Source organism: Heteronotia binoei, chromosome 10 (assembly GCF_032191835.1).
Source record: "Heteronotia binoei isolate CCM8104 ecotype False Entrance Well chromosome 10, APGP_CSIRO_Hbin_v1, whole genome shotgun sequence".
In the NCBI taxonomy this organism is placed as follows: Eukaryota; Metazoa; Chordata; class Lepidosauria; order Squamata; family Gekkonidae; genus Heteronotia; species Heteronotia binoei.
The window spans coordinates 56,582,757-56,602,162 of NC_083232.1; the positions used below are offsets into that span (position 1 = coordinate 56,582,757).

The 19,406-nt window shown below is 39.4% G+C and overlaps 1 protein-coding gene across 1 annotated transcript in view; it reads right to left on the minus strand.

Moving 5' to 3' along the window:
• Window positions 1-207: 207 nt before the first annotated feature.
• Window positions 208-19,406, minus strand: part of SKAP2 (src kinase associated phosphoprotein 2) — a 151,148-nt gene continuing 131,949 nt past the window's right edge. The window contains exons 11-12 of the mRNA XM_060248678.1: window positions 11,578-11,690; window positions 208-433 (exon numbers count right to left, since the gene is read on the minus strand). Of these exons, the coding sequence (XP_060104661.1) occupies window positions 341-433; window positions 11,578-11,690 (206 nt within the window). The 3' untranslated portion in view covers window positions 208-340. The remainder of the gene's footprint in view (window positions 434-11,577; window positions 11,691-19,406) is intronic.

Below are 19,406 nucleotides of genomic sequence, written 5' to 3' on the forward strand. Positions count from 1 at the left end.
ATCTATCTCCATATGTATCTTAAAATAAAGATTGGTGGTGACTTACACTATAATGACCTCAGAGAGCCTGGCTCAGGGAAGAAAAATCTGTACCTAATAATTTAATATTATGTCTATATGCACCCACAAAAATTGTTTGCAGGTGTAAGAGCATCACTAATTAATTTATTTGATATAAGACTAGAGATCGGACTGTTCTTAATTTTTTTTTTTTTGCTGTAGTCCTTGTTAACAAAACTTCTGCTAAGGTTCCAGGAAAAGAAATCTGTATGAAACAGAGAACAAGAGAACATATAAGCCATTACAGAAGATTGAATTAAAATGTACTTACCCGGGCCTCTCAAATATCATACATCTCCATTATGTAGGCTTTAGGCACCAAGCCAATGGTTCCTTTCATTTCTCCTACCCACCAGCCAAATCTATTGTACTCCTAATTGAAAACAATATGCAATATTAACCTTTAGTCTGATATAAATGCAATAGAGTTTTGCATGTGACTCCTTAAGTTTCCTCCTTACATACTGTTACAAGAGCATGAATGGAAAATTAAAACATTAAGGAATTGCGTGTTTATGTGTTTCTGAAGCACCTGAAATGTAGTTAGGCGAAGAAGCAAATTACATTTTAAAAAGACTAGCTGTTACTCTGCCCAGGGAGGGGGAGGATTACTAACTACCGGTAGTTTCCTACAACAGGCTGAAGTTCACCCAATGAGCAAAAAGAATGGAAAAGAAATATTAACATGTATTTGTGCAATGTAAGGTCAAACAATCAAAACAAAAACAAGCAAAGCAACAGAATAGTAGTAGAAACAAGGCTGGGGTCTCCAAAATGAATTGTGGATAGGAATGAATCATGGATAGGAAAAATTTGGAAATCTCCCCTCTACAGAATTCTACCTCTTTGGACATACATTCTCTTTTTGAGCCCCCCTTCAGAGATTAATGTATAGCCTCCCCCCCCCTTTTAATATCTGGGGAGCTGCACCAGTATAAAAATCTCTGCCTAGTCAGTAGGTGGCCCAGTTTGGAACTCTTGTTATTCACACAGGTGTCAGCCATTTTAATAGAAACCCTGCTTCTATATTTGTGTTTAAAAATTTCTGTAGTATATCTGATTAATTAAAATCCAGTTTTTAAGCTTCTTCTGCAACTTATATAATGTTTCTTGCAACTTATTAGATAAATTTCTAAGCCAACAGTTTCTAAACCACTTACTTTCCTCCCTCATACTATTTCATATTCCCTACAACATATTTCAGCTCTCCTCCTTAATATTCTTTCAAACAAAACCTTTGGAACAGCTGCTGTTTGAAAACTAATACTTTATAATGAGCTATGGAGATCAGCTGGGATCCATTCAGCAATATAGCCGTAAGCTGTAAAGTACCTGGATTAGTGAATGCAACATTTAAGTCATGATACTAGATTAATGCTCTCCACGCAACCTTCTCAAACGCTCCTTCTCAAAATCTACCGCTGCATTATGCCAAAAATTCTATCACAGTTTTCATCTGCTTGACAGTTGACTAATGTATTTTGGTCTGAAATTTGTTTAGGCTTAGCAAGATAAATCTGAAGCAAAACAAATATATAATAGTTTAAGGAAATAGTATTTTCCAGAAGCAATACCGCATAAAAGCAGTGCAGGACCCAAATTTAATTTTTTTTTGTCCCTCTAAGGGAAATATTATTAAGATCAATCCTAACAGCAGCTCAGTAACTTTCAGTGGCTAAACTGCAGCTTCCTATACTGCTTGGTCACTGAAGTCAGTGTTGAAATGGAGGCCTTTGTGAGAAACTAGACAATGGCCATAGATGAGTCTAGGAAAGCACACACACAAACACAGAGTTAGCATTACCAGTCTTTTTCTGATACATTTAATGGGGTGGATGTTCCAAAGCTCAAAATTACTTATATTCCTGCAACAGCTTTTTTTAAGGGTCTGGATTCTAATGCAATATTTCTTTTCCCCACATACATCTCCCACAGTTCAAGTTTTCAGTCCACACACCCACTCTGCCTGTTTTACTGTTCACACAAGCCAGAAAATGTCTACTTTCTTATAGCACATTGCAGCCTTCTTCTGTGAAGGACTTCACCTGGCTTCCAGTGTGGTGTTGAAATGCTAAAAATTTAGGCCCAAATACCAAAGTTGGCCGATTACTTCTCTGCAGAAGTTTTCCAGTTATGCATGTAACACTGCTTTAAAAAAGAAAAGACGATGACGACCAAATTCTTCTGTGGTGCTTACAATATTAAAAACATAAGGCAGGCAAAAAAGGGCCACATGATGCACTGAATACACTCATTAGCAAAGCATCTACAACATGAAGCATGCCCAGGCTCTGTTTTCCAAATTGTATGCCTTCAGGGGAATAAAAAGAAGCTCCAACGAATAAGTGTATTCCCCCTTTCCCCATTGCAGTGAATGATGCTGGTTCATCCAAGCATACTGCAATTGGGCTGCTCTGCGAGGATGAGAATTACTCCTGCTGCAGCATTGGGAGCGATTGTTCTGGGGCCAAAACCCTTAAAGGCAAGAGGAACTTGTTGTCTCACTAGGGGGTTCAGATGTTCCAGCTGTGTGTGTTTGTTTAATAAACACATGTTTTATTCCACATTAGCTGACTTAAATACACAAATCCATGTCTCGGCAGACATAAAGACCAAGTAATCACTCATGATGCCAGCCCTCACCTGTGCTTGACGAATCCAGCCAAGAAAGCTTTCCAGGACAAGGGGAGGGAAACTCACCATTTGGGGTATGTGGTTGAGAGAAAATTTCCATAGATGGGACAAAAAGGAAACAACATGAGGTTGGTGGGAGAGCTTTCATTAAGTGATCGGTATGGCTTTTTATGATGAATGGGAGAGAATGAAAGTTCTGCACTCAATTACAACATAGCCATTTTCAGGAACCTGGAAAACAATGCGCACTTTGGAAAACCAACTTCAGAAGCCTCCAAACAAATTAAAACTAAAACATGTTGCTTTCTGAAAACTCTCCACTGCTTGCTGGATGGGAATATACTATTCCATGCTCTAGTGCGAAGCAAAATGTTAAAGATGAAGCGGACGGTGATGTAACAGTCTAGCACACTAATTTATGGATATGCTGCAGACGTTAGACTAGAACTAAAGACGGAAAAGACCCCAACACAGATGCTTTTACTTTATCATTATGATTCGTGGAATGAGCCTCGAGAGCAACATGAATCCCAATTAGGGCATCTGAAGTACAAATAAAAACACAGTCTTGCATTACTGGAAATGCAATGCTTTAACCTTAAGGTTGCAGTTGTAATTGCAGAGAGACCCCTTTTTAACTGGTTAATGTATTTACAGCACTTTCTTAAAATGCTTGTAACACTTACAGATGCACACCCCAAATCCAATTTGATGCTGCTGTTCTGTTGCAATACATTACTTATGGTGACAATAAAAGGGAATTGATTCAGGCCACCTTGAGAGTCATATGCGAGTTATTGCACTCAAAAGCATGTACAGAAGGAAAAAAAATTCTAAACATTCACCTTTATGGGAAATATACATTAGAGCACATCATAGATTCTACATCCTTGGGTTCTATAAGTTGCCATGCTAAATTTTTTATTGAAAACAGCAACTGAAATATGCTGTAAGCTATTTAAGGTTTGGGAAAACCACCTTAAATGTATCAAGTCACTCAAGAGAATGCTAAAATACTTGTATCAGAATTTTCAGGGGGGATCTGGAATTTAAAAGGAAGTTTTAGTTTTTCTGTTTTAAAACAAAAGAATGGACAGTACCAACCAAACAGTGCTTTGGCCAAAATATGAACGATTAAGCAGACAATTAACACTGTGGAAGCTTCACGTGTAAGCAGATCATTTCAACCTTATTTTAGGTATGACTAAGCCTACAGTCTGGTTGTGTATTCAGGTACACTGTGTATTCTTCCCATCAGCTTTGGCTCTGGCAACTGACTTCACTTCAGAGAGCCTGATAAAATAATGAAGAGTCCTTTAATCTGCAGGAAACCATTCCAGTCAATTTATAAGAAATATTGCATTCCTTTGTAGGATGTGTAATTATTTTCTATTAATCATGTGCTATAAAGCTACATTATGTGGTTATTCTGTTATCACTAGGAAGAGGCCTGCAGTCAGCTCCCGACAATGTTAGGTAATTACCAACACAAAGCTTCTTTCTCCTTCTGTAAAAATGCTATCAAGATCCAGGAGAACGGTAATGCTTTATTGTATGAAAATAACACTCCAAAGAAATTAAAGAAGCACATAATGAATTGCTTAAAGGTAAATGTGTGTGTGCTTGGGAGAAGTGGAGGGAAAGAAGAAAAATACTTTCCAATTTTGGGGAGAGGGGGAGTAAAACTAGGGAATAGCCAAGAGTGGCATTTGTAAAGGCATCTGTGACAGGCACCTAAATTAGCTAGACACATTTGTTTCTTCTTAAAATACCTCACTAACCTGGCAGGATAGTTCTTTGTGCAGATTCCTGACTGTGTAACAGTGCAATCCACTGAGCTTAGACTGGAGTAACTCTGCAGAGCATTGCACTGTAACAGCAACCCTACACACTGCTGCTTTACTTGCAGTTAAACTGTTTACATGATGTGAACTTCAAATGATTTAAGCTCCTCAACTGTGTGCAGGATTGCAGCCTTGGCCAACAATTTCAGTCCAATTCAAATCATATTTAAAACAGTTGTGGATTGTAAGGAGGCATTTGCTTCTTTAGAGAAACAAACTGTGGATTTGAACCAGATAGCAAAGACAATATTTTAGCTTCCCTGGCTGAATATGGATGCTCTCATTAGGCCAAGAGACTACAGTCAAGCTTCCTCAGACCAATGATCATGAGAGGGAGGGCAGGAAGGGTAAGTCAGTGCTTGGCTTTGGGACCCTTTCTCACATGTTCAGGGTAATGCTGATCACAAGTTTGGGATCAGAAGGGGATTTTCCTCAAGGTCAGATTGGCCAGGGATCCTGCAGGCTTTTTGCTTTCCTCTGGACATAGAACAGGGGTCACTGGGGGAGTGGGAGAGAGGTAGTTGTGAATTTCCTGCATTGTGCAGGGGGTTGGTCTAGATGACCCTTGAGATCCCTTCCAGCTCTATGTTTCTAATGGTCCATCAAATCCAGCATTTCATTTCAAACACCAGCCAGATAATGCTGGGAAGCCCACAAGCAGGATCCCACTGGCAATAGTCCTTACCTGCTTATTGCTCTGAAGCATTTGAAATTTATCAGGGCTAACAGTCACCAACAGACCTGCCCTCCATAAATCTATCCAATCCCCCTTTAAATCCATCCAAGCCATCACCACATCTAGAGGCAATGAGTTTCATGAGTCAACTTCACGAAATATGAAGTAGCACTTTCTTTGGCCTGTCTTAAATCTATTATCTATTGATTTCACTGGTTCACCTCAAGTTCTATTATGATAGGAGAGAAAGTTTTTAGCAGTCCACTTCCCCTGCACAATGTGTAGTTTTGTAGCCCTCTCCCATTTCACAAGCCCCAGCCACCTTTTTTTCTAAACTAAAAAGCCCCAAGTGTTTTTGAGCAATATTTGTTATCAACATGTTTATTCATTCTAATGATATAATAAAGATCTTAATCTTTCAATGGGTTCCACAATAAGTAAAATGAATTCTGTTTCTTCAGAAGGTTCAGCTCTGAGATACCAACCACTATAATGCACATACATAGTGGTACTTCTGAGAAGTAATACATTTACAGCTGGCAATTCCTTAAAAAAAACTGTAGAGGAGGTGGGTTACACTGGTTACATATATGGGAAATGAATTAAAATACAAAATAGAAAGGAAGCGCTTCAAAAATTTTGTTAAATGAAACCATCCAATTTAATACCAAAATTGGGTTGCATTTACTTAAAGTGGTAGCATGCCAGGTTTTTTTTACTGATGTGTTCTCCATCCCTGCTGCCATTGTGAAACCATTTTACTATTTACAGTGGTATATATAGCCTTCCTATGCCATTCTTGGCACATTAACTGCACCAGAAATAACCACTCATATATTAATAATAACCACTGAGGGGTCTCGGGTATTTTTCAAGGCAACTGAACAACAAAATGCCTGACACAGCGTTACTGAGACATCACCATCATGTTACGAGTAGCTAAATCAATGCAAAGTGGAACCTGTGCTTCTTGCTATAATAAAGTCTAGTTTACACAAGCTGATTTGCATAGGACCATGGCTGAATTATGTTGCCTTTGGTTAAGGAGTGAAGACAACATTGCCTTTGCAATAACTCAAGGATTCTATGCTTCTCAAAGCTGGTCAAATATCCTCTGGTTTGGTATACCTCACAGAACTGCAACTTCTAAGAAAGCATGCTGGAGGCTGCCAAATCAAGGTCTCCCTGCATAAACACACCAGGAAAAAAGCTTCCAGTCTATTCTTCTCCCTTATGAATAAGCTTTACAAATGCATGGCAATCTAGGGCACTCTCAAACAGCAAGTTTTCATCTCAGATAAACCAGTTCTAACTGTCAAGAAAGTCAGTTTGCTAATTTCTATCCCATTACTCATAATCAAACCTCATTTTTCAACTAGCACAAACCAAAATTTAGATTCCACACAATACAAATACCTTTTTATCTCAGAAGGAACTCACTAAATAGTTAAAGTTAAAGATATACCTGTGGATAACCTTATATCCTGTGTGTAAAATCTCAATTTTTGATTAAAAAAAACTTCTTTAAAGGAGAAATCTAGTATATTTTACTTTAAGGTTTTAGAACAGAGAAAGGCTCCCTTGCGCACAAAGCTGCTCAGACCCTAATTATATATGTGTAATAGCAGAAATAATCAGGCCATGCTGAGTATATTACATATAGCAGAAGCTCCACAGGTACCCAAGGAAAAAGGTATGCATATACCTAATTTCAAAACATTTGCTTTGCTTTGAACTGGCGCATACTGAATGAGAAACTGGAAAACTGCATGCTTTCAGCCATCCTCTCTGATGTATGCCACACAACACCCAACAACTGTTATTTATTGCTCTCAAAATACCAGCCTCAAAGTCTGGTTGGTGGAATGTCTGTTTATAAGGGAAGTGCTTGAATCCAGAGTTCTCTTATAATAGGCAGCAAGAAGAACGAAGAAGCTTTCTAATACACTCAACATGATGCCATAATTATTTCCATCTGGCACATGAAATTATGCAATTTGCCAATCTAAAATCATCTTATGACAAAACTTCTTATTGTATGTAGGTCAAAATATGCTCTCCAAAAAGGCTATGAACCCAGTGAAAACATACAGACATATTTAAAGCACTGCTCAACTGCCACACTCCAAGTCAATGCAAGTACTCATTTTAGTGAAGCAAAACTGGATTTCAAATTGTTTGTCACGTTTGGTTTCTAAACCATAGTAGTGCACTAATAATTCCCAATGTATGAAATCATGTTGAAAGAGTGGAGATTCAACCATATTGGTTGAACTGTTGCTTATGTACCCACTTTAAACATATGGCTTTAGAAAGTTGCCAGAAGTGTGAAAGGTTCCAGAAGTGTAAAAGTTGCCAGAAGTGTGAAATTAAAAAATCAATGTTTTTGCATTGTCACCTGAGAATATTAATTTAGATACCATTTGTGTATTTCCCAAATATAGGGAACCACCTAAAATGTGATTCCCCCTCCCCTTCACATAAATTTGGATAAAGCAAACAAGAAAACACCTGACGGATAAGGAAAAAAGTATTCAAGATGACATTTTTGTAGTTCTATGCCTAGGATTACAAATTCCATTAATCCATAAACATATATGTGGTTAACATCATTTCAAAAAGTCTAGGAATATGCTCCTGTGAACTTTCTGTTTATAGAAAATCAGGTTGTGAACAAGAAAAGGCAATCTTGTCCCTTTACTCATAAGTTTAGGACAAACAGGATATGAAGTTTGTGATACTGAATACTACCCAACACATTTTTCTTGTGTTAAGTTAATATGCATAATTCCTCGTTTTCAGCGGGTTGGTTGGAACTTAAGTGTAACTGCTTGAACAAGCAGAAATCTTGTGCTTGTGTGAAATTTCTGCTGGTCCCCTTCCCCCACAGAGCATACCCCAGTGCCCCTTCCACTGCTCTCAAGGGTACACTAACCCCCCAAAGCAGGGTATAGCCGGGGACAAGGTAAAGGTAGTCCCCTGCGCAAGCACCAGTTGTTTCTGACTCTGGGGTGATGTCGCATCACGATGCTTTCATGGCAGACTTTTTATGAGGTGGTTTGCCTTCCCCAGTCATCTACTCTTTCCCCCAGCAAGCTGAGTACTCATTTTACCGACCTCAGAAGGATGGAAGGCTGAGTCAACCTTGAGCTGGCTACCTGAACCCAGCTTCTGCTGGGATCGAACTCAGGTCGTGAGCAGAGCTTGCTGCAGTACTGCAGCTTACCAGTCTGCACCATGGGGCTGCTATAGAAGGAAAGGGGAGGTACAAAAATTCCATTAAATGAATCGACATGCACTTAACGGTGAATACAATCCAACTCAATCAGATCAACCTAATCAGTGCAAAGGCAATAAAAAATTCCAAATGTCATATGTAATCCAGTCCCACTGGTTTTGTATTCAATTTGCAACTGTTTCCAGTATTAATATTGAGAAGATCTGCTGCTCAAGATTTGTAAGTCAATGAGATTCTAAGGGTACAAAAGGAAAGGAAAGGAATATTGAGAAGAAAGTGTATAAAGACATGGTGAGAAAAATCAATGACATTTTTGGCAAAACTCCCACAAAGAAATTGGCAAGAGCCCCAAGGAAATATTTTGGCTTTCATTATTAACTTGCTCTGTTGTTATTTAAATGCTCTCTGTTGAAATAATGCTTTGTGCATGTTCAAGCACTTTATCTTTTGACTCATATTGCATTCGCCCTACAACATATAATACTTACATTTAATTCCTTATCAGCAGAATGAGATTTCCTCAGGATTAATGTCAACAGCCAGCTGATATATGGCCAGAAAGTAATAAGCAATAGCTAAGATCAAGCTGAAGTTGAATTTATGACACCATTTTGGATCTGTGCACATTACTGCCTCACCACACCTGCATCGCTCATTTTTAGCCACTAGATGGTGTAAAAAATGTTTTTGAAACAGCCTCCAAGAATTTACCCAAGTGCTACAGAGCTGAAACATTCACTGAGAGAGTTAAGAAATATTTGTTTGGGTCCTTAAACTTAGAAGGCTCATGATTATATTTTACTTTGATTGTATTCTTAACAAACTCTTTGTCTAGTTGGTAATGCTCAGTCAGACCTTGAACAGGAATTTAGTGAAAACCAGATAGATTATTCTTTGGCACTTTACTGTCCAATGTCCTTAGATTCAGTGCTGACAGGAAATCTTATTTTGCTGAAAAAAAACTGCATCACGCTAAGTAAAAGCAGGTTACATTCTGCTTTGGAAAAGAAATTACTTCAAAGAAGAAAATTCTGGCCTATCTGGACCTACAGAGGACTGCATACATATTAATCAGAGTACAGTAAAATAAGGGGAAAGGCCATGGTTACACTACTGTGAGTTCACTCCAGCCCATGCTTCCTTTTTAAGATGGAATGTTTTCAGTAATGTACACATGGGAAACCACAATACAATTGGTAATATATAGGAGTGGCTAAAGAATGTTTGTTCTCAGTTTGCTTAGTCAAATTAGTATTCTATTACTACAACACACAGTTTTTAGTACACCACCAAGACTGCTTAATAATGCAATATAGTGTCCTGATACAGACATCCAAGGCAAGCCAGATCTCGGAAGCGAAGCAGAGTTGACTCTGCAAGTACTTGGATGACAGACCTCCTTGAAATACCAGCAGTTGTGGGGGGGGGGGGGGAGAGGCCGGCTTAATTCAGCCATCTCATTGAATATTCTCCAGGCCCCTAGTAGGGGTCAGTCACCAGAGGTTGTCATGACTTCCAGGTGCAGACACACACACATACAAAATTACAAAAAAAATTAAATAATGCAGTACAGTGTATTGTATATGCTGGCCCTGGGTTTAAATTCTGTTCTGCCAGGGACGCACTAGGTAGGCCCATATATAATTCTCCGTCTTTAAAAATGGAAATGTGGGTGACTTGCCTCAGGAGGGTATTGCAAAACCAAGGCAAAACACAAATTTTGAAACATGGGAATGTATGGGTTGGATCCAGCCAGTTTTTTTACTCCATCTCCCCCAATTCTGTGCACACTGCAGCCAAAGTCCCATATGACTGTACATGTAGGTGCCACAGTTCTCATCATGGCCTTCTTTGGTGACCAAAGAGGACCCTCCTTCCTTTGTCACAAGAAAAGGTGGCTGGATTCAACTGCATTAAATACTGTGTTCATGGCTATGGAAATATATTGAAAATGAAGCTCAAGATTGAGTTCCAATTAGCAAAATGACTTGCTGTATGATTAGTTTTGCCCACAGCTATGTAACTGCTTTTCATTTCACTATGGGATGGCATCAGCGTGACACTGTGATTAGAGTGCCTGACTAGGATCTGAGAGGCCTCACTCCAAATCCCGCCTCAGCCATAGAAGCCTGCTGGGTTACCTTCAGCCAGTCACACACACACTCACTCTAACTTTCCTCACAGGGTTGTTGTGATGATAAAATGGAGGAGAGAATGCTGTAAACCACTTTGGGTCACCATTGTGAAGAAAAGGGGTATATGGTGTAGTAGTGATGGCAACACAGTTTTGCTAACTCTGCACATAGCCAAGAGCAGTTCCAAGAAGAAATTACACTTAAGACTGCCCTCAGGCTTCTGACTCCATGTCCTAAGCTTCAGGCAAACACTGAAAAAGGATCAAGGAATCTGCATAATCATGGCTGGAAAATAACATCTTGCGGAAATACCTCAAGCAAGACTAAAAAGATGTCATTATGTTTGTGTCTGCTGTAAAATATTTAAAATACAGAAAACGGGCCAATGCATATTTTTTGAAAATTTTAAATCTGATACTTGTGCAACTTACTGGAGATCAAAATTCTGCGCAGTTTGGGAAATATACAAAAGAAAATTAGCCTATGGGACACACACACACACAAAAGAAAATTGTGTTTGATGATTCATTGAATCTGAGAGTTTACACACCCAGCTCAGATGGTACTTGAACTGTTATGTGGAAGACACTGAGAAAGTTCTGAATCAGCACAGATTCAACTAATGATGAAGAGGAAGCTAAAAAACAAACAAGCAAGCAACCACATGGACACACATCACAGCCTGGTTGACAAGGGAAACTTTTGCATGCAATAAGGGCATTGTCTTAGAGGGAAGTTCTTTGGTGGCTGGAAGCCAAGATTCCCAGCAGAGATAAACATGGCTTTAAAAGCAATTCCTGTTGCACAATTACACTTCAAAATGTGATTATATTCCATTGACAAAATAATGAATGTGCAAGGAACTTCTAACTGAATGCAAAGGATGTAAAGGAAGTACCAGTTTCCCCCACACCCTTGATGGCTACAAGGCTGCATGTTTTTATTCTAGTTATCTTCTCCCACCTATCTATTCCCAGTAGCACACTGTACCTTGCTGAGAATGTAGATAACGTCACCACGTTTGAATGTCAGTTCATCAGGAACATCTCCGGTGCAGTCCCACATACCTTGGTAGAAATTAGCATAATCTGTACTTTTATTGCCTGGGGAAGGAAAAGGTGCATACAAGAGGCTTTGTCAGTATATGCAGCTGAGGCTTTGATTGTCAGGGTTATAAATACACTGCCACTCAAAGACATCCTACAGAACATTTTCCAGCTCTGGGACAGAGAGTCCACCCTACCCCATTGGTTCCAACAGAAGTGCTGTAGAAAAACGAGTTCTGCTTCTCATAGACTTCAAAAAGGCTGTTGCTCCCAAAAGCATGCAGGTACAAGTTCTCACAGGGCAGCACAGAACTGAATGCCAGAGCTTTTTTCAAGCAAGAAACATGTCTTTTCATAGTAATGATAAAATTACTAACAAGGATAAGAAAATCTGCAAAAAAAGAAGGCAAAGCAAGCACTTTGTATGTTTCAGTCCGGGGGCGGGGAGGGTGGACGCCTTTGCAGAATTTTTGGGAAGCGGAAGGTAGTATTTGAAATGTGGCAGTTGTCTGTAAAGCCAACCTTGCTGAAACTGCATTTTGAAAATATTTTGCGTCAGCACCCAGCTTAGGACATTAAGTTCTGGCTAAATATGCAACACACACTGTAGCCATAAGCTCATCCTTCTAAGAACATAAGCACAATGAATGTGCTACGCTCAAACTGCCATACAGACCATTAACTGATTGATTATTTGAGCACTGTCTGCTCTGTAATGCCACCATAACAGAGTAATAAATGCTTTGTCATATGGCTACCATACAGAGAGAGGCATTTACTGAAACACAGAACTCAACACAGTGAGGAGACCTGGGAAGCCTCTGGCCACACGGCAAGCGGTTTCCTGTTTTCAGTTCCATAAGAACTCAACTGGCTGAACTAGTGTGGAAAAGGATGTAGGTAACTCTAGCGAGACAAGCAGCTACATTATGTAAATAGCTTCAGAGGGCTGCTGTGCTGGGCTCCAGGAGAACAGCTAGCTAGATCCAGGAGCACCTTGCAGACAACAAGATTTTCAGGGAGTAAGGTTTTGAGAATCAACGCTCCCTTCGTTAGACAGGCATCTAAACAAAGGGAGCTCTGCCCCTCAAAAGCAACTTATACCCTGGAAATTTTGCAGGCATGATGCAAGAACTAAACTGGCTAAGGTCAAATATCACAATAATTTAAAACCTTCTGATTTGAAAGAAAGTGTTCCACAACTGCCTGGTTTGAGAGATCACCTGTGCAATCCGTTGTGAGTTATTCCAGTCTAAGCTCACAGAAATCAACAGGCTTATACTGAAGTAACTCTGCTTTGGACTGCACTTTGCATCTTCATTTTGCTACTAAAAAATGGATACTTTAGTAATCTTCAAAACATCCCAACAACATTTCTATGTCATTAGAACGTCATTATTATTTACAGTGCTAGGTAAACATGGCATAGTTAACACCAATCTGAAAAATCCTCAGTTAATAAAGCATTTTGGAAAACAATTCTTCCTTCCTATTGTAATGAGTATCTGTTTGACCAATTTTCCCTTCCAGTTTCATTAACTACTTCCCGAAGCAGTAAATTTTAAAAAGAGAAGCCTTCCAACACAATATTCGCTGTAGTTTATGGGAAGTCGTAGGCAGATGTTTTCCTGACTTGCATTCGACTTGCGGCAATATTTGCATTTCAGGGCATGCCTTGAATGTTTCACTCTTTCTTATAAGGAATGCTCAACTTCTTTTGCATAACACTAGAGGGCGCTCAGGATGGCAATATGCACAATATGTAGGATTGTCTATGCCTGGTTTGTTTGGGTAATTTCATTTGCTCACACTATAGCTGTAGAGCAGCCAGGAGTCTATTTTTCACTTGGACACAAAATGTAGGAAAAATATGGTCCACAGGATTTCAGCCTCTCTTCCCCTCCTTCTCAACTACAACTATGACAAAACAAAGCCTCAGGAATAAGGGGGGTGGTTTGAGAATATCCATATTTATTATTTTACATATATATTCACACACAACAGGTCTCTACAGTTCCCACAGTAAGCATAAGCAGTTCACTCTCCTATTGCTTAAAAGAACAAAAGGAAAGGGAAGTGCCTGTAACTTTGTAGCCAAAACTGGGAGGGTAAATTGAGGAAAGCCAGACCACTATGTTGGCTTAAACCACTCCAACACAGAATTCCACCAGATTCTTTATTACATTGGCCCCCACAACAAGCCTTTATCACTAGTATCCCCATTTTACTACTGGGACTTGTGGGTGAGGGGCAGAGACTGATTCTCCATAGCCTATGCAGTGCTCATATAAACAGCAGGACCTTTTCAGTGGTAGCACTGTGCTCACTTGAGACATGACCTGTTAGCTTCTTTTTGGCTTTTGCAAAGACATCTCCTTGAATTCACCAGGCCTTGAAGAATTAGGTGCTACATCATGTGTGTTGGCTTTAAAGCCATTTCTTCCCATTATTTGAATTTGATGTTATACAGAGCTTACTGGTTAGCTACCGTGTAGACCCAGAATTGGATGGGCAGGCAAGAAAAATGTGTTAAATACATAAATAAATGTGTCTGGAATAACTCCCATCAATGTTAATAGACATGATGCGGTCTACATCAGCAGGAGAAGCAATCCCATAGCAAATGAGATGCATCGCTCCCTAGATGTACTTCATGAACATTTCATTAAGCCTCCAAGTCCAACTGCACTAGAGATAATGAATTAGTGGAGAAGATGCCTTTTAAGAATACACACATTGCTTTCCTGAATAATGTTGCCCTGAATGATACTGCACTCCCACAGTATATGAAATCTATACTGCATCGTCATTTATACCATCCTTGCGCACAGTAACTGGGATGTGAAAAAATAAAGAACGCTATTTTTAAAAGAACAGAAAGCATTCTATATTTGTATGGCTTACTTAAAGTACTGTTTGTTATCAAGACACTGGTATATGCATATCATAGTGAGGTTCTTAGCGTTCAGTGAACTTAAAGCATCGATGATGACATACATCTGGATTGTCATTTATTAATAACACATCTAGGAATGCTTCTTCACTTTTATAGGTGTTTTGTACGCCTGAACCTCTGCACACCAAAGGTAGCAGTGTCTCTACTGATACCTGAGATGTGGCCACAAATGAGCAGGGAGCTATTTGAAAAGGGGGCAGATGTTCATATTCTACTTTGAATCTGGCTGTCTTGCCTTCACAACAACAGAGACCAAAACACAAGCAATGCAGCTTTATGTAATCAGGTGGACTTTTTTTTTTTACTGGCCTCTTCTATGGTGCCATTAAGATCAGCTTGAATTGTAAACATTAGTAGGTAATAATGTTAGTCTCTGTGCCACAAAGTGCTTCACCTGCCGATTATGAGAGGTCAGTCTGCTCTCATAAAGATACAAGAACATTTCTCAGGCCAACGCCAGCCACCTCTTCCAAAGGAAACCTCAATGCACCGCAAAGGCTGCAGGCATTTGCTTCAAAACATGGGGGAAGGGCTGTGGCTCACTGGCAGAGCCTCTGCTTGGTATGAAGAAGGTCCCTGGTTCAATCCCCAGAATCTCCAGTTAAAAGGATCAGGTAGGAGGTAATGTGAAAGACCACAGTGAAAGACCCTAGAGAGCTTCTGCCGGTCTGAGTAGACAATACTGACTTTGATGGACCAAGGGTCTGATTCAATATTAAGGCTGCTTCATGTGTTCACAGACCTCAACATAAATGCATTGCTCCCTGATGATACTTTAGTACACAGACAAGTGCTATAACAGCACATACATATGACAAGAATAATTCAGTGGATTTTGTTTCTTTTACTTCCAGCCATTAATCCAAAATATAATATTCTACAAAGTGGACATAGTAAGGACCTGCTAAAGGTTATTACAACATACTTTATGAACTTGGCTGATATTTGGTGGATCATTACTTCCTCCAGGCATTCAGTCCACTAAGTGAGGTTTCTGCAAAAGAATTAGCCCAAGCAGCTTTAGAGCCTTCATGATGCAGAGATGATTCACCCCTTTCTTCTTTGGGCAATTGTTTGCTTCTGTATGCTTCTGGGATAAGCATTCTGCATGTTTATCTGCATGGTTGCTCCAGTGGGGCAAAAAGCAGGTCTGTGGAGCTATGAAAAGGGCACAGGGAAAAGGCTAAGGCCTCACCACAATCCAAACCCTTTAAGGTTCTGCTATTTAAATTAAAACAAAAAACAAGCAAGTGCTTTGGAGATCTGGTTATAGTTGGAAAAGAGATAGATCTACTCTGGTTCTTAGAAGAGAAAGAATCTGGCTCTTTTTAAAAAAAAGCCTCAGTCAAGATGACTGGTTTGTAATTAATTTGAAACACTATTGAGATACACATGACTGCTCAGGAGTGGTTATGCTTGGGACTGCAGCCTAAATATTACTTTGGTTGATTATGAGACCATCAGTTGTCTTCCTAATCAAGGCTAAACTGTAAAAGCTAAAGGGAGGGGCTTTTGTTTTCACCATACAACTGAGAGAAAAACAAGGATCTCTTAACTGCCTGCCTGCCTGCATTATTTTAACTTTCACATAATTGAGGAGCAGATGCAGAACTATGTACTGCTGAAGCAGCAAAACTGGGGCAGTGGAACATGGCGGCCTGCCATATCTCACCCTGACATGCTCTGCATGTTTGAGTCCAGTGGCACCTTTAAGACCAACCAAGTTTTATTCTCAGCATAAGCTTTCGTGTGCATACATACTTCTTCAGCAGTTTATGACCCAGAGAAGAAAGGCAGGCAGAATATGTGAGAATGATCACTCCAATCTAGCATGAGCCAACGGGCAGTTATTTCTTCGGTGTACCTTCCCCAAATTTTATGATGTGCAAGTTACAAACATAGTGCAACTGTGGTCGGAAGTGTCCAGTGTGCTTGGTTTAGAAACCTTGAAACCAATTTGCATACTACACAAATTAAACTACTCAGATTTGGGGAACTGAGAAATAGCAACCAAAATGAATTGCACAAAAATTAACATCTGGAAATCATAGCAAAGGACATGGCAGGCAATTCTGCTCTATTTTAACATTCTATCACAACAACAGTTCAATAAAGTGACAGGCTTCAGCAGCCTCAACTCTAAAAAGTATTACATGGTTAATTCAGAAATTAAAGGCGCGTGCGTGTGTGTGAGTGTGAAAGATGGTTCTGCTTGCTTGTAAAGTTTGATTACTTATACAGAACCAAGAAACATGCATCACAGCAAGTAGGAATCATATATGTGTATGTATGTGTGTGTGTGTTACAATAAGTGATATTTATTTTAAAATGTATGGCTTGATATTCAGACTGGCATCTTATGTAAAATTTAATTGCTGTAAACAGCTTTAATGTCATATTTAAAATGATGTGCTGAAAGCTTAAAGTGAACTAAAACCCCTGCATTCATCTCTCTCCAGTTTATCCCATGACCATCCTTACAGCTGTAAAGCTCGTAAGCATTCCACCCATTAAGGTTTGAAAGCTGCTCTTGACAGTCTTAATTTCAAGTAGTGGGTTTCCAAAAGAGATGAGGAAAATGTGACAGCCCCACTGAGTTGCCTGTGTGATGAGGCAGCTGTGTGGCTCTCTGCTAAGCTGTAATTGTCACAAAACCCAGATGCTTAGATACTGAAGTACAGCAGCAGTCCCATGCAGGGCAGTCAGCCATTTAAAGAAGGTGGAATTTGTTTGCGAGTAAACATGCATAAAATTGTGCTGTAAAGCGCATTAAAACAACTCTTTTCACCATCCATATCCAAGACTGAGATGAAAAGGTGCATTAAGGAACAATCTGCCTTAAAATGTGTCAGTTACAGTGCAGAAACTTACACAGAGTTACTCCAGTCTAAACCAAAGATTTCAGTGGGTTTAGACTGAAGTAATTCTGCATAGGACTTCACTGTTAATGGCTTAAGATGCACGAGAATACAGGTAGAAAATATAGAAAATCCTGTGCATATTTTTGGCTGGGGGAAAAAACCTTCTAATGTGAAAAACATCTTACATTCTTAAGTAAGGTTAGAAGAAGTTCATGTCATGTGATCTCTGGTAAGGCAGAAATTCTCTTTGTCTACTCACTACTCTGTAACTAACCAAAAACGTCTAGCATTACATGCTTAGCTGTCCAGGGAAGATCAGAGGTCACTTGCCATGCTGAAGTGTTAAAACCATTGCTTGAACTGAATTTCATGTTGGGGAGATCACTATTATGGTGCCTTATTTCAAGGATATTGCATGAAGCCTGTGTAAATGTATAGGTCAGCCCATAAATACTTAAGACCAAGGAAAACATCAATATTTTTACAACAGGTCAGATCACTTTTTCAGGGCAGAGTGTTTGGATTAGAAACAAGAGCTCAGTTGTACATTATTTACAATGCATAGGATTTGCATTGCATGAACGCCAGACTACAACTGGAGAACAAAATTTTCATTGTGGAATATTTGTGCAATTGCTGATGTGACAGTTAAAATTTGTAAGGATGTTTGAATCTTCTCATTGCAGAAAGATTAAAGTTTCAATTCTTTAAGGCTCAGCAATGAACACCTGTTTGCTCCTAAATGTATGAACAAAGAAAGTAATATTGTCACATGTTACAATGAACAAATAATATTGGTCCAATAGGTCATATCCCTCCTTGCTGCTGTTCTTCCTATAAGCAATATCAAGGCTCCTGGTGTCACCCGCCAAACCCATATACAGATGTATTTACTTCATTTACATCCCACATTTCTCCCCCTGGGAACTCAAAGCAGCTTACATAATTCTTGTCTCCACCATTTTATCCTCAGGTTAGACTGAAAGTATGTGACTGCCTTACAGCCAGCCAAGCAAGTTTGGTGGCAGAACAGGGAGGGATTTGAACCTGGATCTCCAGATCCTAGCCTGACACTCTTAACTGCTATGCCATGTTAACAAGAAAAATAATATGAGCCACTTAAGAAAATTTGATTTGCAAAAAATTGATTATACTCTAGTGTGACTCTCCAGATCATATGGGCATCACAATTCAAATTGTATATCTCTATGAACTCTAGAAATACACTTGAAATACACTTTAAATGTTAGAATTCTGGGATTTATTGAGATTCATTTTAAACAATATGTTCAGACTTAAGAGCTCAGGAGCTGCAGGCTGTGAGTGAGTTATTACTTAGGAGAGCATTTATATGAAAGGAATGATGTTTGGTAACAGTAATATATTCCCCTTAATAGTAAACTCCGTTGCCCTGTTCCAGAACTCTCAAGCATCACAAGGGGGGTCTACCAAGAAAAGGGAGACTTCTACAGGTCTTTGTAACACTCAGCTGTGCAGGGGAACATTAGGAAAACTGAAAACCTTAAGAAAATTCTAATACTCATTTTAAGCTGGTCAGTTTTTAATGTCCTGGCTGGCCTATTAAAATGGGATTTTAACAAATTGTCTTTTAAAAATTATATTGTATTTTGTAAGATGCCTCACGTGTGTTCCCTGGAGAGGTGGCAGAGAAATTTTCTACATAAAAAAATTAAATAAAACATGACCTTTTCCCTTCACCCCAAAGTGGGAGGGGCATCAGAATAAGAACTGCACACACATCTTTAGCCAGTATGATATAGTGGTTAAGAGTGTTAAACTAGGATCTGGGAGACACAGGTTCAAATCCCCATTCATGCCAATGAACCCTCGCCCAGTCATAGTCTCTCAGCCTAACCTGCCTCACAGTGAGGTTGTGAGGATAAAATGGAAGAGAGGTGAATAACGTAAACTGCTTTGGGTCCCTATCAGGGATGA